Source organism: Varanus komodoensis, unplaced genomic scaffold (genome assembly GCF_004798865.1).
Source record: "Varanus komodoensis strain SLA01 unplaced genomic scaffold, ASM479886v1 scaffold23, whole genome shotgun sequence".
NCBI lineage: Eukaryota > Metazoa > Chordata > Lepidosauria > Squamata > Varanidae > Varanus > Varanus komodoensis.
Window position 1 is genome coordinate 374340 of NW_025335627.1, and position 26018 is coordinate 400357.

At 41.6% G+C, this 26018-nt stretch overlaps 1 protein-coding gene across 4 annotated transcripts in view; it reads left to right on the plus strand.

Moving 5' to 3' along the window:
- Positions 1-26018, plus strand: part of ALS2 (alsin Rho guanine nucleotide exchange factor ALS2) — a 70291-nt gene that overhangs the window by 27798 nt on the left and 16475 nt on the right. For all 4 annotated transcript variants that reach the window (XR_006414883.1, XM_044431714.1, XM_044431715.1 and 1 more), the window contains 14 exons: positions 5316-5478; positions 7641-7772; positions 8911-9039; positions 9963-10033; positions 10581-10647; positions 11453-11655; positions 11927-11992; positions 16598-16696; positions 17807-17971; positions 18730-18841; positions 19581-19658; positions 19759-19892; positions 22855-23022; positions 23493-23610. Coding sequence is in view for 3 of the 4 variants with exons in the window: in XM_044431714.1 (XP_044287649.1) it covers positions 5316-5478; positions 7641-7772; positions 8911-9039; positions 9963-10033; positions 10581-10647; positions 11453-11655; positions 11927-11992; positions 16598-16696; positions 17807-17971; positions 18730-18841; positions 19581-19658; positions 19759-19892; positions 22855-23022; positions 23493-23610 (1705 nt within the window). In the remaining variant the exon portion in view is untranslated. The remainder of the gene's footprint in view (positions 1-5315; positions 5479-7640; positions 7773-8910; positions 9040-9962; positions 10034-10580; positions 10648-11452; positions 11656-11926; positions 11993-16597; positions 16697-17806; positions 17972-18729; positions 18842-19580; positions 19659-19758; positions 19893-22854; positions 23023-23492; positions 23611-26018) is intronic.

Here is a 26018-nt window from a genome sequence, read left to right on the forward strand (position 1 = left end):
TACAGTTTATTCTTCAGTCTGCTCTAAGACCAGCTACTCATCACTCCTGTGAAGCTAAATGGAAGCGCCTTACTTTGTTCGCATTAACCAACCAATTTATTCTTCACTTAGCCTCAATTGAGAACATTTTACAATTTCTCCTGTCTCTACACCAGAATGGACTTAAGCCTTCTTCTATTAAAGTTTATATCACTGCTATTTCACATCATCGTGGCTCCATACCTGGCTCCTTGGTGTTTTCACACTTTCTTGTTTGTTGCTTCTTAAAAGGACTACAGAACCTCCAACCACCAGTTTGCTTGGTGGTACCGATGTGGAGTCTTTCAGCAGTTCTTCAGGCTCTTACCAAGCCTCTGTTCTAACCACTAGCCACTATGGATTTACGTCTTTTATCCTGGAAGACGGTTTTCCTTATAGCCATTACTTCAGCCAGGGAGGGCTAATGAACTCTGCTTTACAAATCAACCATCCTTATCTCAACTTTCACAAGGAGAAAGTTGTTCTTCGTACTTACCCGACCTTCCTTCCTAAGGTCACTTCGCCTTTCCACAACAATCAAGATACCATCTTGCCAGCATTCTTTCCTAAACCCTCGATGCCGATAGAACATTCTCTACATTCACTTGATGTCTGACGCTGTTTGGCGTTCTGTCGATCCCGGACTGAGTCTTTCAGGAAGACTAAATGCCTTTTCGTCAAATACTCTGAACACAACAAAGGGTCTCCGATTACTTCTCAGAGACTCTCTAAGTGGATCATTCAAATTATTGAACTCTCCTATCGTCTATATAAGTTGGACTTACCTGTGCTGCCTAAAGGACATTCCACAAGGTCTGTTGCTGCTTCTTCTGTTTTTTCTGCCAGCATTCCACTGCATGACATCTGCAAGGCAGCTACCTGGGCTACCCCTTGCACGTTTACCAAGCATTACCGACTAGACATTCGGGCCAGGCAAGACTGCTCTTTTGGCCGTGCTGTCCTCTCCTCAGTTCTTCAGTGATGACACCATCCCGCCTCCAGGTGTAGTAAGCTTACTGATCACCCATAATGTGTGATGCACAGAGACCACGATGAAGAAAGACAGGTTGCTTACCTGTAACTATTGTTCTTCGAGTGGCCATCTGTGCATTCATACAACCCACCCGCCAGCTCCACTCAGTGTTGGTGACTAGGTTGATAGGAATTACTTTTTCCTTTGTTCTTCCACATGGTTTCTACCTGTATATTATAGGTATATATTATATATCATATGCTGCTTTACTTGAGCATTCCTATCTGCTCTGTCATTTACTGTGAACTTGTTTTCACTGATTCCACCTGGGGGTGAACGGATGGTCTACAGTAGAGTGGGGAAATGACAGACACTCTGCCCTTTATACTATACAGGAGGAGGGGCGCAGAATTTCCGCCAAAACCGTTAAAGCTTTAAATCTTTCCGGCTACAGGCACTGCTCAGACGCAGCACCAATAATGTGTGAATGCACAGATGGCCACTAGAAGAATGACAGTTACAGGTAAGCAAACTGCCTAATTTGGCCCTCCCACTGAAAGAGATGTGATATATTTCAGATATATACTGAAATAGACTCACACAGAAAGCCTGCCTGCTCTCTCCACATTCCAGAACATACACACAACCAGTCCAGCCCACCTTGCCCCTCATTCCAGCTCACCTAACACTGCTGCATACTATACTGATGCCTTGTTCTTGTATTGGTTAGCCTCCGCTAAGTAAACTAAGGTTCTGAGATCTTAGTTCCTACTATGGGGTGATTGTAGGGCTATGAGGCATTCCAAAGTAACTAGCTGTGAATTCGCCTACCACCAGTCTCCAAAGCAATTCCCTGCCCAAGCAAGGCAGGAGCACAATAGTTGCTGCTATGGAAACCAAACCTGGGGAATGAGCTGGATGACAGATACTGGGGAAACCCCAAGCTTCTCTATCCATGCCAGTGAACTTCTGCAACCAGCCCCTTGCCCAAACACTGCTGCTGATTGGTAGCTGGCAAGAGAGTTTGCAGGTTGACTTTGGTGAATGTTTTAAAATATGAAGGCAATGCTTTGAACTCAGACAGAAGAAATGAAGAAAATTACTTTTCTTAATCTTTATTTGCTTTGTCTGGCAACGAGCCTGAAATGTTGAAGCCCTGTCCCACAGCTTACCCATTCACAAGTCTCCCATCAGCCTCCCTGCTTGTGTTTCCTCTGCAGCCTAGCAGAGCCTAAAGGCTGATGTTGTAAGAGAAGTGAGGAAGCAAGGATGAGGACTGAATTTGCTGCTTTTCAAGAGTCCGTCACCAGAACGGGAGCAGCAGCCTTTATGGTGATCAGATTAGCTGAGCTGTGTTAATACACAGTACATAACTGAATAGCATTTGAAAAGACATTAAAAGCAGTAGCTTCCTATGTGCTCCTTCCATATCCACACCTTTTCTACTCAAGAGTGTGCAGGCCTGTTAGTCTCCTTTCTTCCATCCCACCACACTTGTTAGTGTAAGTGCATAGGAAGCTGTCTGATACTGATTCAGATCATTGTAGTATTAGTTTGTCTAGTTCTGTCAAAACTAACTGGCACCAGCTGTTTATGGCTTCAAGCAGGAATCTTTGCCAGCCCAGCTTGGAGATACAGGAATTGAAGATGGAACTTTACCCCTACCACTTAAGTACAACCCTCTACCCTAAGTATCTAAGGTGCATGTCCTTGCAGTAACCATTGCCACTCCCGTTTTTTTACTTTTTTCCTTTCTCAGATGAATTCCAGAAACAAAGGTTGTTTGCTATTCTTAAAGGAGCCTTGGAACTATTGAAAAAGCCTTTGAAGATGTGATTGTGAAGCACCAATGCTTTGCTAAATGTGGAGTAGGAAAGGATTCTTCCAATTAAAATGTGTACACTGATAGAAACGGATTTAATGGGTGACCAAAGGTTTGGCCTAAATCCTGGCACAGACAATGGATCTTTGAGAAGCACTGATAACTTGTGGATAATAACATCCACAGGGCCCTAGGTTACTATTGTATGTAGTAATGAGGCCTCATGTGCTAGTTAGTGTTTTATTAGGTAGCTCCATTCTTATTTTGTGTGTTGAAAGCCATTGAAGTGTTTTAGCCATTTGTTCCATTAAGAATCTCAAAGGATGCAGGAATGTTTCTGCAGATAATAGTTATATGTTTAGAATGACTGATTCAGGCAGCGAGATCTTTTCTGCAAGATACTAATGTCAGTGGTTAATGATATCAGATGGCCCTTTGTGACTATTCCTCTGTATAGTAATCCCTCTTAAAAGGGACGAAGAAACTCGCCAGGACTCTGCATTTTGAGGCAACTTTGCAATACTTCCTTTGAGATATTACCTGAGACTTAATCTTATGATAGTTCCAATACTCCTTGATGCTTGTGTGTTGTGACTTCTAAGGGTTGATCTCAAAGCACTTTAAAAATGCAAACTATCCAGATGGTTAGTTTTGTGGCTGGGAGCAGGAGGAGTGCTCTGATGAAAAGGGCACTTTTTTCAGGCTGGTTAGGAAATGAGACATTGTCAAACTAGGCAAAGTATCTGTGTTTGATGCTTCTCTGGCAGCCTCTTGCTAATCATGTAGAGTGGTCCTGCTGTTTAGTTCCCTGAGCTTCTCCTTTGTTCACAAAGCTTTGATTTGTCATCTCTGTCTCGCTCGTTCCTTTCCGAATTTCCACCTTAACTTACTTCATAACTGTATAAATACAGTGATACTTAAGTGTGTAGTTGTAGTCTTAGCAATGCAGAAGAAGGCGAAATGCAAAAAAAATATTCTGTATTGTATCTTAGTATATCCTTTGAACAAACTTTTTACTACTTCGATCTTACTTCATCATGAAAAATCATACTGAGAACTGAATAGATTCCTTCTGTTTTGGAGGCATGATGATACAGTTTCCTGGGGAAACACAGGCATGTCAGCAGCATGAGTTGAAACAAGTGTCAGCAAGAAACATTAATTTCTGCATTTAGTTCCTGGTAGAGCCATGCTGCTTCTAATAGATAAACACATTGGGCTGCAGCCAGAAAAAAATGGTTGTGGTTGGGGTCCCTTGAAATCAATGTTAAAAAGTTAATCCTAACTAATTTAAGCTTCAGTACTTTCAAGTGAGAGTTAAGTGGCTTTGACTCCAACCTGTTCTGTTTCACCATTGTCATAGCTGATGCAAAAGATTGTAATCTATATCCTGGAACAAAGAATTCTCTGAAGATCTATTATGTATTCATAGGTAGGGAACTTCAGGCCCAGGGTAAAATCTGGCCCCAAATTCCCCCTTCCCATGGCCTCCAGTCCTTTCCTTCAGCCACTGATGGGTGGTTTCCCAATTTTTAAAGTCTTTTCACATTCTAAAAGGTTAAGCTGCCTCTCCTAAGGCTTAGTTGCTGCCAGTGAAAAGATCGAAGCTATAATATGCTTCTGTATAACTTGAAATGCCTGAGTCTGCCTAATCTTGAAAGCTAAGCAGGGTTAGGCTTGGATGGGAATCTTGGGTCCTGGATAGGGCAGGGAGTTGGACCCAGTGGCCTTCTAGGCTTCTTCCAACTGTATGATTCTATCATGTACTGGCTTCATCACTGGTCCCACCAATCACTGAACTGGCTCTTTGGCTGGAAGAGGGCCTCACTCCTGGGATTTTCTGTTTCTGAAGCCAAGCAGATCAAAGCCTGTTAGATGCATAGACAGTGGATCACCTGGGAACCACATGTGAGCTGCTGTGAGCTTCTCAGAGGAAGAGCAGTATAATCAGAGCTTTTTTTGTCATAGAACGCACCAGAACAGTGTTCTGGCACCTTTTTTTGACAGATTTTTCCATGTGATTGTGAATTGCCCTGTCGGGCATAGCAGGTCGGCAGCAAAAAGCATTAAAATAGTGCCTGTGGGCTGCGTGTGTGTCGGCGCTGCTCGGGAGGGTGCTGTTCGGCTCGGGAAGCTGCTCAGCTTGGGATCGGTGGTGTGGTCGCGCGCTCAGTGCTTACTGCCAGTGGCAACCATTATGTTTATGTGTGTGTAGAGTGACTGACCCCAAGAGGTGAGTTCCGGTACCTTTTTTTTTTTTTTTTTTACAAAAAAAACACTGAGTATAATAAATAAATAGCTTCTTAAAATAAATCTGTTACACACATTGAAACCTATAAAATGATTACCAATCATTCATATTTCACAATAGGATGAACTTTTCATGTTTCTTAGGTTTGCTTCTTTTAAAAAAAACTGAGTTTCTCATTTAAATAGTAATTTCTGTGTTTTTAATACTGAAAGCATTGCCAAGGTGCTAATACATGTGCATCTTTTTTATAGGGATTTCTTAAGCAAAAACCAGGCATTACTTAAGGATCTGTCGGAGACAAATGAGGAGGTTTATCCATTAGTGGAAATGCTAAATGCTCTGTTTTTCTTGCCAGTCAGACGACTTCATAATTATTCTAGAGTTTTGTTAAAGCTTGCTACATGCTTTGAAGTGGTAAGTTGTGTTTCATTAAGTAGAAGATAATTTGGTGTTTGCTTTTAATTCTTTAATTTACTTCATGGTTAATGCAAAACATGTCTTTTAAATGCTGTTATTCCTGTTATGGCGGCTATGGTATTTTACCTTTCAGTGTGTATATACCTGAATATACAATGAATTGAATACAATGCTTTGTATTGGGATGAGAAAAATGTAGGCAAAAGCAAAACTGAATTCTTTTTACTATGTAACTGACTAATCATATGGTCCCTGGGAGAGCATCCCAGGGACCACAGGATGTGTCTGATTCCCCCTCCCACGGGCACAAACATTCCTGTGACCTAGTAGTGGGACGGGGACATCTGGGCATACTCCTTCCCTTTGGCCTATCTCCTCATAACTGCCATAAAAATCTCCACAGTGGCTGCTCCTTGGAGATGAGCAGGAAAGGGTAGTGGTGGGGAGGACAGGATGCTGCCTCTGCATACTTGTCCCTGATCACTGCCACTAAATCAGTAGGAAAACAAATTATGGATGAAAGGGAGAATACGCTATATTCTCCCGTCAGGGCACAGGATAGAGAGAAGATCCTGATCTTGTAACCCTCTGTCTGTTGAAAAAGTATTTAGACCTTTTTTTTTTTTTTTTTTTTTTTTTTGCTTCACAAGGTGGGAAGTTGTTTCAGTGGATAAAATATAATATTTTTAAATACCCTTGAGATTGAGATGTTTTATTTGTATGGGTCTGAGCTTTTGAGTGCCTGCAGCTATGATCTATAAGAAAGTTAATCAGCATTAATTATATTGTTTATTGTGAAGTAGCAGCCCTCAGTTTAGTGGAACTACTGCAATTAAATGGATTTCTTCTTGTGCATGATCACTTGCTTAAATACCCATGTGCTAACCCTATCTTTGTAGCACTTGCCTTTTCCAGAAATGGTTCCAAGTAAACTGATTCATGCATTGCATGCTAAGCAGTGGCTTGTATTTCATAGTCCCTTGGGAGAAGCCACACCAAAGAACCTTTCATGTTTGAGCTACTTCACACAGTCTGTAATACTTAGTACTGCTTTAAAAGTGTGTTTTCATTGGCAAAAAGCATGGTGCAGAGGGCCCACCCAAAAAGGTTACAACTAGTGAGGAGCAAATTTACCCAAACAGAAACTGTAATTTGCTCGTCAGGTTTTTAATTTCTCTGTCTAATCCTGAATGGAAGTTCTCCTTTTCCAGAATTCTTATTTTGTGTATACCAAAGCACCAATTTCTTTATTGGTCACCAGCCAGGTACCCAAGCCTGCATTGCACCCCAGTCAACCTCATCTTCCTTGAAATGTCATGCATGCATGTCTTAGCAACTGCTGCGCTCTTCAAATATAGGATTTCAACAAGTAAAATTTCCTGAAATGGTCATACAGCCAGCCCATATGATATGCCCTGGCATTACCATATGACCAGTCCAGGAAGTACTTGCTGGGCTTGAAAGTAAAGGCACCAATCATGAAAACAGGTTTTCCAAAGAAGTAGAAGCTTTAGGAAAGTACCTTTTGTGCCTGAGCAGTGTAGCTGTCTTCAGATAGATTCTTTCAGCTTGGCTGGGATGTGTCACATGAGCTTTGTAGAAAGTTTAGGGAATCATAATCAGTTTGGATTTACATAATGAAATTCATCAGATAGCCATCTAAACTTGATTCCAGTGCAAACATTACAAACAGTGCCAGTTCAACTTGTGAGGCACCTAAGTCTGAATTTTGTGGTATCACTAGTTATAATCCTTATATGATGGAAACTCAAAAAGAAGTTGTGGGGGTGGGGCTTTGTAGATCAGCCTTTTTAAAAGAGACCACAGCTTGGAAACACTTGTTTGTAAGTCAGTGTAGTCATTTGACCTAATGAACCTCATGTGCTCCCAATCTGTTTCAAGAGAGCTGCAAAACTTAGGAACTTGTAAAATGTAAGTACTGCCAGAGTTCTAGCCTCAATTCATTGAACTCTTTCAATGAAGGCTCCCAATGCATTACCAGAGCACGAGTGCTACACAAAATAATTTTATTTACCTATTATTAATACCACTGAATTCTTAAATACCTGTTTTCCTAATACTGCTATTTGAGATAACTGTAATAAAGCATTGAGAAAGTTATGGGGAACAGTCAAATTTTATTTGCTTCTCTTTTGTAGACCTCTCCAGAGTACCAAAGTCTTCAGGATTCCAGTTCTTGTTATGAAACCCTGGCTGTCCATCTTAGCAGGAAAAGAAAAGAAGCTGAATATACACTTGGCTTCTGGAAGACCTTTCCTGGGAAAATGACAGTATGTAGTCTGTTTGCAATACACTCAGCTACCACAAGCATTGCACTGCAGGGTTCCACTGGTCCTTCAATGAAGACAGAGTAGTAGTTTCTTCCATTTCCTTACACTTCCAGTTTCTGGAAGTTACACTTCCATATTTATCCAATATGTCCCAGTAACAGTCTGTACTGCCCTTGTAATACAAGTAAATCTAAGCCATCTGGGATGTGTGGCTGATCTCCAAATAAAGAGGACATTATTAGTCACTTGTCAAGCTCTTTAGTTTGCTAGAAGAAAAGAAGAGTCATGCTGGGTCAGACCAAGTGTCCATCTAGTCCAGCATTGTTTGCCCACAGTGGCCAACCAACTTCCACAGGAAATCCACCAACAGACCGTGTGTGCAGCAGTACCCTTCCACCCAAGTTGCCCAGCAACTGATGTACATGGATACACCTCCGCACTGGAGGTGGTGTATAGCCATCAGGAACAATAGTCATTGATAGCCTTATCTTCCATGAATCCATCTATTATTTTAAGTCATCCATATTGATGACCACCATTATATCTTGTGGAAGTAAATTCTATAGTTAAGCTCTGTGTGATGAAATACTTCCTTTTATTTGTCCTGAATCTCCCACCAATCTGCTTCATGGAGTGTCCCCATGTTCTGATACTATGAGACAATAAAATTGCCTCCCTGTTCTGTCATGTCTCGCCTCACTTGCCTTTTTTTCCTAAACAAAATAAACTCTGCTGCTTTAATCTTTCCTCATAGGGGAGTTGCTCATTTTAGTTGCCATTTTTGCACCTTTTTACAACTCTACAATATCTGTTTTTAGGTGCAATGGCCAGAACTGTTGTACTATAGATTTGTAGAAGGGGAGTACAAACTTTTTATTTTTAATTCCTTTAGTAATTATGCCTAACAAAAGGAATTTGTCTTTTACAGCATCTGCACACTGGGCTGACAGTTTATTAATCTGTCCACTGCAATCCCAAGATCTCTTTCTTGATCAGTCAGTCTGCTTATACTTGAAGAGCCCCAAAACACATCACTTTATACTTGCCTACCCTGAAATGCATGTGCCATTTTGATGTCCATTTTCAAAATGGCAAATGTGATTTAATGTAAGCAAATTTCTTTCTTTTTCAATTACAGGATTCCCTGAGGAAACCCGAGCGGCGATTAATTTGTGAAAGCAGCAATCGGGGACTTTCACTGCAGCATGCTGGGAGGTTCTCAGTGAACTGGTTCATTCTCTTTAATGATGCCTTGGTCCATGCTCAGGTGAGCTCTCACTAGGCACCCAGGACTTAATTTTCTGTGTCTAGAAAAGACAGTAGTCATCATTGTCTCATCAGACAAGGGTACATGGCAGTCATCATTTTAGTTCATTCCACCATAAAGAAATATGCAGCATCTGTCAAAGAATGTGTAAAAGGAGTAGTAATTGAGGAATAACAGGTGACCATTGTGCCTAGTATGGGTGATGTGAACTTTGGAGCCAGTTCTATGTAAGTATTCCCTTGAATCCATGCCAGGCCACTTTCTACTGAGATTTCAAAGCACAATTCAGAAACAGATCTCTCTTACTCTCCTCTGTCCTAAAAGCAGTGTTGGTTACCCTTCACTACTCTTAGCTTTTAGAATGTTTATGTTGTAGTTCTTTCAGTCTTCATCATGTGTTCCCTCCAAAAATATAAAAAGTCAGGACATAATGTAACATTGCTTTGGCAGAGTTTTATTCCAGTCTCTGCTGGGAAAATGCAAAAACTTACAATTGGGATAGATCAATACTGTCATTTTATGTTAAGAGTTGTGATGAATAGGACCCCCCTCCCTTTTTGGTATAGATATACAGCCTGCCATACAAATTGAACTTGGGGGTTTTGCAATCAGAATGGTGCTTCAGAACTCTTGAAGTTGGAGTGGGCAACTTGTAGTCCTCCAGAAATTTTGGACTCCCATCAGCCCTAGCCAGCATAGCTAAGAATGAGAGATGATGGGCATGTAGGCCAAAGTAGCTGCAGGGCTGCTAGCTGAACTCCACAACTTTTAAAGATGCAGGCCATTGCTGGACATTCTAGCAGCATCTCAATGTCAGCAATCTGATTCAATTCTGTTGTCTTCCTAAAGGAAAAAAGTGAAGAAAGGATTTACACAATGAGTAAATATGAAACACAAGCACTTTTTGTGTTTTTTGTTTGTAGTTCTCAACTCACCATATTTTTTCCTTGGCCACATTGTGGGTAGAACCTGTTTCAGAAGAGCCTGGGAATATGTAAGTATTTCTTGGTTGCCCTCATACAGAATGTGTTCTTTTTTAGAAATATTTTTGCACTCCATTCCTGTTATATTCTTATCTCTCATGCTACTGAACTAAAACCCTTTAAAACCAGCAATTTTCTTACGATTAATGAGGTAAAGCTGTAGATTTGCCTCATTTTGAGTATATATTGGCTGGTGCAACAAATCTTGCAACTGCAAGAATCCCTATTTTGGGGTTGGGGTTTAATTGGGTAAAGGATATCTACTTTACCCAGTTGCCTGAAGAAAAGGGAAAAAGTACTATGTGAGTCTGCACATTTGCATGGTATAAATTTTGGCTGTGCTTGCTGCAATTCAAAATTCAGCTATTTGAAACTTGGGGTTTTATCCAATGGTATCTTTCCACCAACAGAACAGACTTTTGCCGATAGACTGAATTTATGTTTTTCCCCCACAAACTTCTCAAAATTGCTCTAGAGGATCGGAGGATGCTCTGGGAGGAAAGAAGGAAATTTCTCTTGATTTAAAACTTCCTATATCTGTTCTTTCCCCTGTATTAGAAATGGCTTGAAAGTCACTACACCTGAAGAACAGTTCATTCTTATTTCCTCAACACCACAGGAAAAGGTAGGCAGAGGCAGCCTTGTCTTTCCCCCCATGCCGCTTGCCAGGTGAGCTAGTGACAGAAGTTGCTTCTTCACTGCACAGACCTTGGGGGCCAAATGTAGCCCACTACCACTCTCTGCTGTGAGCAGAGCTTCTAGATGCCCCCACAGCTCAGCTCAGCTGGGGGAGCACCAGATTGCATGTGCAGCCCCCAGGACAAACCGTGGGTTATGTGAGCATGTTTAATTCCTATGTAATGTACACCTGCTAGGTTTGCATGACATCCCAGTCCCTGATTGGGGCGTGTATATTCAAAGTGGCAGCCGCAAGTTTTGCAGCTTCACTGTGCGTTAAATAACTCGAGATGGGTTGTTGTATCATGGAAACAGCCCCACTGTGTGATGTATAACATCCTGCCTTGGGGCAGGGTTGGATTAGATCACTGTTCTTCAGACAGTGGCATGTGATTCACATCTGAACACTGCCAATTCAATCTTTTAATTATTGATTTAAGTTGTATAATTAGGTTAGCTGGTTTCCTTAAGAGGGGGAAGGTATGGTAGAAGTGATATAAATTGTGGTAGTGGTGGAATTGGGTCTGCATTACAGATAGAAGTTAATATGAGATCTCGTATCTGAAAAAGCACTGGCTTAACTTCTGCAGACCTATAATTTTTATCATTTGTTGATTTCATGTCACCAAGGGATTTGTGAGACAAACTCCAGATGATTCCTGCAATCTTCCAATAAGAGTAGCTAATGAGAGGAAATGGGGGACACAAAGTGTAGGCATGTCTTTGAATTTATTTTACTGCCATTGTTTCAGACTAAGTGGTTGAAAGCTATAAGTCAAGCTGTGGATCAGGCCTTAAAAGGGACATCTGATTTGCCTCTTTATGGGGGCAGTGGAAACGTTCAGAGGCAAGAGCCCCCTATCTCACGGAGTGCCAGATACACCTTTTACAAGGATCCTCGGCTTAAGGATGCCACTTATGATGGTCGATGGCTTTCTGGGAAACCACATGGCAGGTAAAACTGTTTTTACGTTACATGCCAATTTGATAAGACTTAAACCTGTAGCAGAAAACCAGCAAAAGAGATCATGTAAACAACTTCTTAAATCCAGTAAAACAGACCAGCATGTATCAAAAGCCTCTAATCAGGTGCTCACTTGATCCTGAGCTCTACAAACTAGCCCGAACAGCCTGATAGCTTTTGAAAATTGTAAGAGTCTTGCATTAAAATGTCATGATGTTTCAAATGAGGAGCTTGGCTAACCATGGTGCTTTGTATATTTCAGAGGAATTTTGAAATGGGCAGATGGAAGGATGTATTCAGGCATGTTCAGACATGGCCTAGAAGATGGGTAGGTGCAAGAAGCTGAGCCAATATGGGGCTGAGGAGGGGAGGCTTGTTCATAATTAAATATGCATTTATCACCTGTAATGTGCTAGATGATCTGCCTTTCACTGGAACATGTGTCTTTTATTTTAACTAGCCATTTTTATTTTAACTATCCAGTGGGTGTTTTGGTATCTTGTGAAACTGAGTCACTGTACCTGATTGCTTGTAGTATAGAAGTCAATCCTGTACTGGCCCGCTTTCCATTTTAGTTTGTTTTGGCCTTGGCCAAATGGGTGTGCATGTTATCAATCCATATGGTGCTTTAAAATATATGCACAGTCCATGTGTAGCTCTGACTCTTCGACTGTAGCAGCTCTTTGCAGCTAATGCTGTTAAACATGAAAAATCTTACCCAACTACAGTACAGGACATAAAGTTAGTCTGAGACATAAATGGCCATGTCAAGTTTAAAAGAGTGACTTCCAGTGCAATATCTTGAATTCCTAAGCCTTTCTTCTGGAGAAACTTTATTAAAAATAATCTGGTCTGGGCTTCTAACATTCTCCATTCTGCCTTTTGCCTATATACTCCCATTGTCATCCACTCTTTTGAGCCTTACTGTCATTCCGTTAACTCTTCCAAAAATGAAAAAAGCAACACTCTGCAACTATGTTTGCAACTAGATTCTCTCTCCCTCTCCCAGGTCTAAAATAATATACCTTGAATATTTACAGTAACTATAATACCTGACTATTGTGGTAAGGGACATCTAGAGCAGACAAAGCATGATAGGTTGTTGGCTTTAGTTTTTGTGGGGTTGGTCCTGTGCTTAGAACTTAGGAAGGAGGGGGGGCTGGCGTGGTAAGATGGCTAGCAATGTCCCCCTTAACTTCTTGCCATTACTAATACTGCTGAGTGAGGGCAAGTGAACATCCCACACTTACGCTTTATTTGTATGGGAACTGAGGGATCACCATCTAAACCCCTGGTTTGGTCCAACATCACCCCTTCCTACCTCTCAATAACTTAATGGCTGTAGAACAAGAATGAGGAACTTGTGGCCTTCCAGCTTGGCCAGTGGTCAGGCATGATGGGAATTGTGCCCTCCAGAGGTTGATGCACTACAAGTTCCCCACGTCTACTGCAGTGTAACTAAGGTGGTCTGGGCAACATAGTGGGGATTTGGGTGGCACAAGAGTTCAGAGCTCAGGTTCCATATTTAATGCAACTTAGTTAAGAAGCCTATAGAGCAGGGGTCTCAAACTCGCGGCCCAGGAGGGGTGGGGCATGGGGGAGGGGCCCTGCGGCCTTCAAAGCGCCAGTGGTGCCCGGGCCGGCCGCGGGATGAGCAGCCCACCCCCACCGCGGTGGTGGAATACTTGATGCGGCCCAGCCTCACCCAGACTCTACTTCCAGCGGCCCCCAGGTCAGTTGAGTTTGAGACCCCTGCTATAGAGGGAATCAGGAGAATGACAGTGAGTGTTCATGATAAAGGAGATAAAACTGCATACTGGTTTACCTAACACTGTACTGAGCAATTTGTTCTATCAGGCACACATAATTGAAAAAGTTGGGGTCACTTCAGCATTCCGTGGAGTCACTTGATGATTAAGTAGTGACAGAGGAAGGGAGAAAACGTTCCATTTCCTTTGTCAACCGATTAGGAGGGTCACGAATGGCAGTTGAGGGATTCTCCACCAATGGGTGGTGGAATGAGGTAGGGCCCACACAAAAGCAGATAATGTCTAAGGAAAAAAGTGATTGTGTGTTGGGTATGAACAAGTGTGTGAACAACTTTCTAAGTTACCCTAACTTTTTGTTAGGAAATGGTGTTAGTTCTGAGTATTTAAAAAAGTGAATTTGGCATCCTTGTCAAAATAGTGGTCAGTGAGAGTTACTTCAGTGTAGCCTTCTAGGTAAATGTTGGAGATACTTGGGCTGTTACTAAAGTGATGGTTGATCATTGTATCTTTAATACAAAATATGCTTAAGACTTTGGAAAAGAATTTTTTATATAATGATGGCACAAGCGCTTAACATTTACAGTAGTATAAGTGTAGGTTGTGTAATATGACCAGGGCTATTGACACGATCGCTCCTAAGCGTCCTCTCCCACCAGGCAGAGCCCGCTCTTCCCCTTGGTACACTCCTGAATTGAGGGCGATGAAGCAGGTTGGGAGACGGCTAGAGCGTAGGTGGAGGAAATCACGAGATGAATCTGACCGAACACACTTGAGAGCCCACTATCGGGCCTATGCTGTGGCGGTGAGGGCGGCGAAAAAGAGGTTTTTTTTCCGCTTCCATTGCCTCCTCACAATGCCGTCCAGCGGAGCTTTTTCGAGTGGTGCATGGCCTGGTTAACCCAGGTCGGAAAGAAGACCTGGTTACACCCTCAAAGGCCCACTGTGACGACTTTGCCAGGCATTTCAGGGAGAAAATCGCTCAGATTCGTCACGAGCTGGATTCCCCTATTGATTCAGAGGTTTTTGGGGAGACGCCAATGCTGCCGTCTGGTCCAGAATTATTGGATGAATTTCAGTTGTTGCGGCCCGATGATGTGGACAAGGTGCTTGGACAAGTACGTCCCACCACTTGCCTATTGGACCCTTGCCCGTCTTGGTTAATAAAGAATTCCAAGCACGGGACTGGGATCTGGATCTTGGAAGTGGTTAACGCTTCTCTGAGGGAGGGTCGGGTGCCTGCCCCTTTAAAGGAGGCGGTAGTCCGACCGGTCCTGAAGAAGGCATCACTGGATCCAGAGATGGCCACTAACTATAGACCTGTGGCCAACATCCCGTTTCTGGGCAAGGTGTTAGAGCGAGTGGTGGCGGGACAACTCCAAGCACTCTTGGATGAAACTGATTATCTGGACCCATTTCAGTCCGGCTTCAGACCCGGGTACGGTACTGAATCTGCCTTGGTCGCCCTGTACGATGACCTGTGCAGGGAGAAGGACAGGGGGAGTGCGTCCCTGTTGGTTCTCCTGGACCTCTCAGCGGCTTTCGATACCATCGACCATGGTATCCTTCTGGATAGGCTTGCGGGATTGGGGGTCGGAGGCACTGCTTTGCAGTGGTTCCGCTCCTATCTCAACGGCCGGTTCCAGAAGGTGGTGCTGGGGGACTATGGCTCTGCGCCATGGCAGTTATGCCATGGAGTACCGCAGGGGTCCATTTTGTCCCCTTTGCTGTTTAACATCTACATGAAACCGCTGGGAGAGGTCATCAGGAGGTGTGGGCTGCGGAATCATCAGTACGCTGATGATACCCAGCTCTACCTCTCGTTTTCCACCAATCCAGGTGAGGCAGTGGCTGTACTGAACCGGTGCCTGGCCGAGGTAATGGGCTGGATGAGGGCCAATAAACTGAAGCTCAATCCAGACAAGACGGAGGTCCTGTTGGTTGGCGGATCGGGCTTCGGAGAGGGTGAAGTGACCCTTGCCCTGAACGGGGTTGCACTCCCTCCTAGGGACAAGGTCCGCAGCTTGGGAGTGCTCCTCGACCCAGAGCTCTCACTGGAAGCTCAGGTAACAGCAGTGGCGAGGAGCGCTTTCCTCCAGCTTCGGCTGATTCATCAGCTGCGCCCCTACCTGGAGAACGACTGCCTGGCGACAGTGACACATGCACTGGTGACTTCCCGTCTTGACTTCTGTAACGCGCTCTACGTGGGGCTACCCTTGAAGACGGTCCGGATACTTCAGTTGGTTCAAAATAGAGCTGCCAGGCTGTTGACGGGGACTGGGCGTTATGGTCACATGACTCCAGTTCTCCGTCAGCTTCACTGGCTTCCCATTGAAGTCCGGGCCCAATTCAAGGTGTTGGTAATGACCTATAAAGCCCTAAACGGCTTGGGTCCTGGTTACCTGAAGGAACGCTTACATCCATATATGCCCAGCCGCCCCCTGAGATCAGCGGGAGAGGCCCTTCTCTGGGAACCCTCCGGGAAGGAAATTAGGAGGGTAGCTACTCGGAGGAGGGCTTTCTCTGCGGTGGCGCCCAACTTATGGAACACGCTCCCCAGAGAGGTCCGCCTGGCGCCGTCGTTATTTGCTTTTCGGCGCCAGGCGAAAACCTTTTTATTTAAGCGGTATTTTAACTGTTAGTATTAACTGATTTTATCTGGCCAGGGCGGCTTATTTTATATTGTATTTTTTGGATTTTTAATGTTTATATTAATTTATTGTTGTAAGCCGCCCCGAGGCTTCGGTGAATGGGGCGGCATAAAAATGTTTTAATAAATAAAAATAAATAAATAAATAAATAAATAAATATAACATAATTCAGATTGCATATTTAGAGTTAATGGTTGAATGGATTGGTATACCAAGTAGGAAAATGGTTTCTGCATTTCATAATGTATTGTGTAATTTATTAAACCTCTACTTATCTTCTTTGTATATAATCTGCAATAGTATGCGGTAGTTTTTTAGCACTGTCCTATGAATATTTACTCAGAAGTAAATCCTACAGAATTCAATGGGTATATCATGTAATCCTGCAATCATGCACATAGTTTCTGTCTAAATTCGAGGTCTGATGGTAGTAATTAAGTAATTTGAAATTAAGTTTGTTCTTTGGTTTTGACACACAGTTGCTCATATTGGTTGTGTGCTTTTCATTATTGGCAGATATGGTGAATATAAAGTACCAAACAAATTACTGAACAAGAGTGATCGTTACATTGGCTATTGGAAGGAGGGCAAAATGTGTGGACAAGGTATTTACAGGTAAATTGCAGATAACATATGGGTTATTATGAAAGACATGATGTACAGTCAAAGAAAATGTAGCAGTTAAGCTACAATATATATCAAAAGGCTGCTTCATACCAGGTGCATTTCTTGTGTGGAGAGCATGTCCATGAAACATCCATGAGTGACAGGCACTCATGCGAGCATTTCCTTGTCTGAATGGCTGCTGAGATGCTGCAGCTGGCCTTGTCCACACAATGAAAAATCCAAATGTGCACAGATAACTTGCACTACAGCCTACACCCAGGTTTTATATCATTACCTGTAGTCCATACTCTTGCCACACAGAAGTGTTCTCCATGAGCAAATCAGTTTTCTGTCAAGTGTTATAACAATGTGGGACTATCTATCCTATATATTTTCAGATGCCTACCAAAAATGTTAAGATCCATATTGCTATCCACTAATGCTTTTTTCATAGGGAAAGGAAGGGAAGGCCTTAAATAAAGTTGCTACTATTCTGCATGTCACTGCATATGCCATCTCTATATCCATTCTTTTTGGGGGGTCATTCTTTTCAAGAATGATAGTCGAATTTGGTTACCAGTTGTGACCCGATCCCAATTCAAGGTGCTTTTGTTGACCTAATGCCCTAAACAGGTTATGTTTGGGAGTGCCTGCACCCATACGTGCCTACCTGGCCTTTGAGATCTACACAGGGGGCCCTCCTGGGTGAGCCATCCTTTAAGGAGGTGAGAGGGATGGCCACTAAGAGGAGGGCCTTTTCTGCAGCTGCTCCCCATATTTGGACTGCTCTCCCCAAGGAGATTTCCTTAATTTCTTTTCGGCACCAGGCCTTCCTTTTAAAAAAAACATTTTAATAACTAATTGCCGTAGACCTCTGTTTTGTATGTTTTACTGTATTTTATTGTTGTTTTTAATGTGCAATATATTATGGTTTTTATTATGTTTTATTATGCTTATTCCCATGTTGTGAGCTGCCCAGAGGTGCTGTGGCACAATTGGGTGGCATACAAATGCTATAAACAAACAAACAAACGGAATTTATAGGGAAAGGAGGGATACTATGTGTCCCAGAAAATCCTCATGTTCTGTATAGAACAGGGGAAATGCTCTTTGTTTCAGCTATGCCACTGGAGAGGTATATGAAGGGAGCTTTCAGGATAACATGCGTCATGGCCATGGCCTCCTGCGCAGTGGTAAACTGACTTCGTCCTCTCCCAGTATGTTCATTGGCCAGTGGGTGATGGATAAGAAGACTGGATATGGAGTGTTTGATGATATCACAAGGTAAATGGATCCCGGACATTCTAATCTATTACAGTCAATAATATAGTGGGGAGGGAGGGAAAAATTGTGGAGAAAAATGTATTCATGGGTAGTGCCTTTGGTTGTCATGCATTAAAGAGCCTTCTGGATGAAACATTTTAGAAAACAGTAGTCACTTGCGCTTCTAGTTTAATATTGGTAGAGAATATAAAATAACATTTGTTCAATTAAATTGCCTTTCTTTTAACTAAGGGTGGAACAGAGATTTGTTTAGTTCCCATTTTAGTGCAAACCTACCTGATTTGCTATTTCCTAAACAACAGGAAACAAAAATTTTATCAATGAGTGTTTGTGGTTCTTAAAGTTTTGCAATGCAGTTCTCCAATCCAAAGAGTGGATCTGTTAAGGAAAACAATGTGCAAAAATGTATTGTTTAGGGGAAAATGTGTGTGAACATGCAGTCAGAAGTTCCTGTGGATTTTTGCAAAAACGTTTGCATATAGATGCAAAAATGGAATGAAATGAACTTAGGATAGGAAAGAGGGAAAAACCGAATTGACAGATCTCTCCATCCTTGAATTAAACATATTAATTCATATCAAAATAATATTTGATATTTAAATGCATTGTCATGATTGTGTCACATTTATACAGATACTTTTTGACATACTGAGAAAAGCATATAAACTTGAGTGGAGCATAACAGGAAGCAATGCATTCAACTTTTTTTCTGAAAATTTAGATTGCTTTGGACAGTAATGCCTTTTTTATCTCTTCAGGGGAGAAAAATATATGGGAATGTGGCAAGATGACCTCTGCCAAGGCAATGGTGTTGTGGTTACACAGTTTGGACTGTATTATGAAGGCGCCTTTAACAGCAATAAAATGATGGTGAGTTATATGTGGGCCAATGTTCACTGATCATACAGGTGTTCCTAGCAGTCCTCAATCTTCTTTTTCTTTTTGAGTAGCAAAGTATTGAAGTGTGATTGTAGTTAATGGTTGTTTCTATTGGTTTAAACCCAAACTTCCCACAAGCAGATTGCTGCTCATGGGGCACTTCTGCTGGAGGAAAAAGGTAGCAGTTCCCTTTTATTCCCCCTGAAAATCTTCTCCACAGGACTGTGAGGGAACTTTCCAATCCAACATGGAAGGTTGCTCCACGGTTCAGTGGTAAAAGAACTCCTCCCTGCTGCTTTTTACTGAATCATTGTCCCTTTCATGAACAGAAGGCACCATTCTGTTTGTGGAAGGGCAAATCTAGATCTAAGCTAATCATTGTTCTGGAGCTTTGTGTTGTGGCTCCTGTGTGAAATGATATTTTCCTACATATTGTTAGTAGTTTATTTCTTAGAGCCTTTCATCCAGAGAATCATGTTCACATGTACCAAAGTGTGAATAAAGTCTTCATACCTACATATACAGTAAACTAAAATCAGGAAATATCCATAACAGAACACTACATAACAAACAGCATTTAAAAAAAGATAGAAGGAAGCAAAATGAAATTTCATCTAAAATGCTGTGCTAACCTCCTGAATACCAATAATTGATAACACAGTGCAAAGACACTTTGTATTTGTATCTATCTATCTATTCAGTTTATGTATTGTGATGCCACTTTATGCAGGGGACTGGTGTCTTGCTTTCAGAAGATGATACAGTGTATGAAGGAGAGTTTTCAGATAACTGGACACTTAATGGGAAGGTTGGTAAATGATATTTTTGGCCTGCCTGCTTTCATAGAAAAGAGCAGCTTATAGTGAGTTCATTTTTTTTACAATTTTTCCTTCTGGGCTTCCTTTAAGGGAACACTGACTTTTCCAAATGGAGACACTATTGAAGGCACTTTCAATGGTGAGTGGGGATCTGGGATAAAGATTGCTGGAACCTACATGAAACCCAGCTTATATGATCATGAGAAGGACCGACCCAAAACGCTGTGAGTGAATGGGATATTGTGTCTCCTCAGACTGTTCTTTCTTTGTGTATAACTAGCTGTGGCACCTAAGTACTAATATTGTCTTGGATACATTGTGGGTTACAGTCTTGTTTGCTCGAATTTGAGTTATTTCAAATGATTCTGCTTAAGTGGACAACTGGGGAGTGTCATTGCTGCTTACCACTACTAATCAAAGATTTCAGATGTGGCTCTGTAATTTTCACTCTGTACTCTTTGGAGTCCAGAGGCAGCGTGGATATGGTGGAAATGACGGACAAGAAATCATGGAACTGGAGTGGCTGGTGACTAGTTGGGGGAAATTAAGGAGTTGCATTTTTGGGTTGTGGTCCCTCACTAGTACTTACCTGCCCTCCAGATATTTTTGTCTTTACCTCTTCACACCCTTCTGGAGGACCACAAGTTGCCCTCCTCTGATATTAATAGAGCTGGAACTGCACCAATGAGATAGTTAGAAATGAAGTTGCCATAATTTATGAGAATGGTTTCGGGTATTTTTTATAAATCATCAAAGAAATGCTGTTGGGGAATAGGTAGCATGTTAGACTTATGCATAGTGCATGATTTGTCACCCCTGTAGAGTATTGGTGCAGCTGTCAATTTAAGACATTGCCCTGGTAGTTTGGTACTATTAAACAAAATATATTCTATTTTTGGGGGGGGCGGGGAGGCAGCATAGCTCTATGGGTCCCCCCTCCATTTTTTCTGTATTTTATCAAAAACATTTGCTACTAATTAGTTTTGACATCACTAGTACCAAAATATGAAACAGGCTTCCCTGCTGAACGGAACAGTTCCATTCTTAGGAACTGCTTTTTACCCCACCAGGGGTCCATGAATAAATGGATGTTGGTGCCTGTGAAGCAAGGGTTGTTGTCTGTCCTTTTTGAAAGTCTGTTTTAAGTTCAGAACTTTTTCCATGTAGGCTTGCTTTTTTGTGTGGTTTTTTTTAATAAAGGAGGGGTGATGCTGCTCTCTCATCTAGGGGAACATAGAGAAAGGCAAATTTTCTATTTAAAATAAATAAAGGCCTTTAAGTTCCTTTGTAATTGGGAGATAAGATGATATTATTAAAATAATGCTTCAGGTCTTGAGTCTATATACTTTTGATCCTCACCAGTTCAGCTTTCAGCTTGGGCAGAGATACTGGGCAGAGTGAATAAAAGGAAGCTACATCCAGACAAAATGGAGCTTGATTGAACTTCATAGAATGGGGGCTCACGTTTTGCTAATCAGCTGCATAGTTTCTGTGTCTGAAGGTTAGCCTGAGTCCAACTATGTTTTAGAAGAGGAAGTGATGACTGGAGCCAGACATACATTCCACTGGTTATTGAGCCTGAGTGGTGTTGAACTTCTTTCAGACCAAGAGCTAAAATTCCATTCCAGGCTCTTGAGGACAGTGTTCCAGAGAAATGGGGGCAGGTATAAAAATACCATCATATTTTAGCTTAAAGCTCTGACTTCCATTGTATGGGGAAAACTATACAAAAGCTAGGAAACTGCCAAGTGATTGGAGGTCAGGGAAAGGAGTTTGACCAGGGGAAGAGAATGTAGCCATTTGGGGGACCCCAGAGGACTAGATCTGGCTTTTTCATCTCTGTTATATAATATCTACTCATTGCATCACTTAAAACCTCCAAAATTATTTGCAACAATGCCCTTTATATGAAACTGTTCTTGGAAAGTGTTTGAGAGCATGAGTTGGTACAGAATACCATAGCATTTTTCTTACTTTGAGTGGTGGAATCATGTAAGACCTAATGCTAGAGCAGTTGGATTAGTTGCTTGTTAACATCCATATACAATTCAGAGTGTAACTTAGTAAAGCTTGAGCAGCATGCATGTGTTTAAGGAGCAAAGTTGCATTTATGAACCTGGCACTACGACAGTTCAAGACAGAATGTAAATATTTTAAATATATGTATGGCCATTAACAAAACTTGTTAATTATACTGAAGAAGGATAGCTCATTATAGTGCTTGCATCTTCAAAAGGAGTGAAAATGAATGGATAACCTTTAAAGAGGCTAATGTACCCAAAATTTAAATTGTATTAAGAACAAGTTATTGCAAGTCTGACATCCAGCGGTAGCTAATGAGTTTTGTTATTCTGTCTAATGATTTCATTGTTAAACAACAAAGACTACTTTGGCACCTTCAGCACCAACAAGTCACAGAAGATTTTGGTGTACGCTTTTATAGATTACAGTTCACTTCACCAGATGTTAAGTGGGCTATAATCCACAAAAGCTTAGACTTTTGCTAATTTTTCTGTTTTTAAGGTGCCACACATGTTTCCATTGTTTCTGCTGTAACCATTATTAAAATAATGGCTACAGCAGAAAATAGTTAAATGGTTACAGCAGAAATTATTAAAATAGTGCCATTAATTAACAAATTAATTGTTAGCCATGAAAAACATACAGAAAAGAATCCAAAGCATAAGAATCTGAAACCAGGACAAAGTGCACCATTCAGAAGCAAAGACTGGCACTGTGGATACACAGTGCAACATCCTAAGCATTTTGGCTTTCATGCTTTAAGAAACTAAGGTTTCTGCCTCCGAAGACAATGACAACGGCCTTGAAAGTATGGCTGAGAGGCAAGGCATCTTGAAACCTCAGAAGCCAGGGAGAAGAAGGGATCAAGAATGAACAAGAACATGAGGTGCAAGACCTCAGTGCCTTGCAGTGCCCCTTGCTTTGCAGAGCCAGATTATTCAGTTTTGCCCTGTTTGCATAAATGAGTTTGGGGCATTTAGTACTGAATTTAGTTGGTCTCTGTCCATGAGTTCATTGAGGATCCAAAGACTTGCCTTTGAGCGCTCAGCTTCAGTTGTCTGTTTTTTTTCCTTTTCCTGGAGCATTCTGGAACTGCATGCATTGGGACAAAATTGCTCATCTGTATCAATAAAAGTTGCAATTATTGTGTTTAAATGTTGCCAGGAGGAAGCTTGGAAACCTTGCTGTTCCTGCTGATGAGAAATGGAAGGCTGTGTTTGAAGGATGCTGGCATCAACTAGGCTGTGAGCAACCCGGCCAAGGGGATAGGTGGAAAGCTTGGGATAGCATTGCTGTTGCTCTGACAACCAATCGGCGTCAACACAAAGACAGGTTAGTCATCTGGAATGGATGTGTTTTAAGCAGCTTCACAGAAATTCTAATAAGGAGTTGAGGCTTTGTTAATTCCACATTCAGATTTAAAAATGTCTTTGGTTCCTGGGGGTTTACTATGGAAATGTATGCAGCTTGCACAGGATATATGCACATTTAAACCCCCCTGACTCTTATTCTTTCAAAGGCTTTGGAATCCTAACATATTTGCCAGATAAAATACAAATATAGATATTCACATGGTTTTGCAATAGAGACATGTAACATACTTTCTCATTTGCAGCCTAGAATATTTACACAATGGAGAAGTGATAGTAAAAAGAAAAAAGGAAATATTTTGGGTGAAATAGTAAAATTGCTAGCAGACTAGAGCACAACCTTATGTCTTTTCAACTGTCATTGAATTCAGCTTTTTTCACACACTGTGTAAGTGGATTGTTTCTACATGTGTGCTTTTTGTGTCATTGCAGTCCAGAACTGTTGAGCAGATCCCATGCGCAAACTCTGGAAAGCCTGGAATTCATTCCACAACACGTTGGTGCCTTCACTTTGGAAAAATACGACAACATTAAGAAATATCTCGTAAAGGTATCCTGAGTAAAGCTGTAAGCTTTATCTATAAGCCATGGCATAAGCAATAAGCATTTCTAGCTTGTGGCTTTTCACTGATCTTCAAATAAATACGATAAATGGCTGCTATGCTGATAGATAATTTTCAAATTCATTTAATCAGTGAATCTTTAGGAAAAGTCTGTGTATTCCATTCTAAACAATTAGAATAATGTTGCATGCTTTATGATTACAATCCGATGTATCTTTACATGTGAGTAAGTTCCATTGTGTTCAGTTGAGCTTACTTCCTGGTGTATCTTTATAATTGCAGCCTGAGGCACTATATAATGGGTATTGTGAATACCTTGGACAAACAGAAAGACAAACAAGTGAGTCAATCCAGAATTTGCCCTGCAGGCAAAAATACTTTGCAGGACAAATTCAGCTGTATGGTATGCAGCTATCATATTTTGGACACATAATGAGAGGGTTAGGCTCACTGATGATGACAATAATGCTAGGCAAAGGCAGAAGAAGAAGGGAAAAACGAAATATGAAATAGATTGAATTCATAGAGGAAGCCACAACCTTGAGTTGACAAGAGCTCTGCAGGGCTGTCAAGGACTGGACATTTTGCAGTGCATTCATTCATAGAGTCACTGTAAGTCAGAGATACTCTAATGTCATGTGGCAACATAGTGGGCATTTATCATAAATAATAAATGTGTAAGAACATCATTTCAAATATGTTCCCAACCTTTTAGATAGTCTTCCCTGTTAGGTTGGGCAACCACATTTCCAGGTAAGACATTTTGGGGGAGGAGGGAACATAGCTTCAGCCACTTCCTCTCCAGTCCCCCTATTGGTGGAGAGGATATGAGTGTCAGCCAGGGGAAATGAAAGGGAGTGGCCTTTCCTCACACTCCACTTGAAGAAGAAGGTGTATTAACTTGACTTTTACAAAGCCCATTATCAGAAAATGTAGTAGGAATGCTAGGAAGTGTGTGTGTGTTTCATAAGAAAAAAGCATGTTAAGGGTACAGAGGATACCAGAAGGTAAAAAGCAAAATAGCTTGTGTTATAACTAGGAAGTTAAAACTAACATGGAGCTTGTTTTCTCAAACTCAGTTTTAATTTTGTACTGCAAATTATGTCTATTGTTTTTCCTTGTTAAGAATGAAGTTTAATCTGTTGAATTGTGTCACCCTTTTTTGAGATATCCCTAGGAATACCATACTCATAAGCTTGACTTTGGCTAAAGCTACAGTCCTCTTTCACCTGTGATTTAGGAAAAAGCAGAAAGAAAATACATTCTTTAGATTGTCTTTGCTACCTCCTCTTTGAGGGTCCCTACTTTTGGTCTTTTTCCTAATATTTTTATTTTACCTCCTGTTGGGAATGTTAACCAGTTTTAACTGGTTGCTAAGTTGCTATATAAAGGACCGAGTAAGCAATTGAAAATTAATTGTGAAAAGCAATTGGGTTTTTTAAAACTGGTTGCTGGATTGATTTTTCTGTTTTCGACCTGAAAAAGGACTCATATTGAACTGTACACATTGAAAAAGTCAGAAACTAGGCCTGAGTTACAGCCTGTGTGGCTGGCCAGCCAGCTAATTGTGTAGTGTGCACAGCAGTGTCTCTAGTCAGGGCTGTTTTCATCTTTTGCCATCAAGCACTGAAGAAAAGGAAGTAAAAATAGCTGCTATGATTGTGAGTGAAATAAGCAATTTCAAAGAGTAAAGTGTAACTTAGAGTAGTTTTCAAATCACTTTATTGCACCCTTTAGCAATAAGCACTCACTCCTTCTCTGCCCATCATGATAACTGCAGAATAAACAATTTCCTATTGCTTACTGTAGGCAAACAAACAGAAAGTGGAGGAAGGCACTAGGCCAGGGGTCTCAAACTCGCAGCCCGCGGGCCGATTGCCGGGAGGGGTGGGGCACGGGGAGGGGCCCTGCGGCCTTCAAAGCGCCGGCAGCGCCCGGGCCGGCCTCTGGATGAGCGGCCCACCACCACCGCGGGGGTGGAGTACTTGATGCGGCCCAGCCTCACCCAGACTCTACTTCCAGCGGCCCCCAGGTCAGTTGAGTTTGAGACCCCTGCACTAGGGGATCATCTGTCCTTGACTTTATTGTAATCAACAGGGATAAAACAGTGAATAAAGTAGAAATTATGGGAACTCTAGGGGACAGTATACATATATTAAACATATTCCCTGAATTTTGGGAAAGCCAGTTTTTAATAAACTCAGAACATCAATGTAATGTCCCATGGTAAGCGGCTCTAATAAGAAAAGTAATCCAAGCATCAATCCCTGGAAAAAATTCTGGAGCAGATTATAAAGCGGTCAGTCTGCAAACCCTTTGAAAACAATGTGGTGATTACAAGAAGCCAGCATGTCTGGACTCTTAGGACTGTGGGCATTTTGTGACCATGATATAT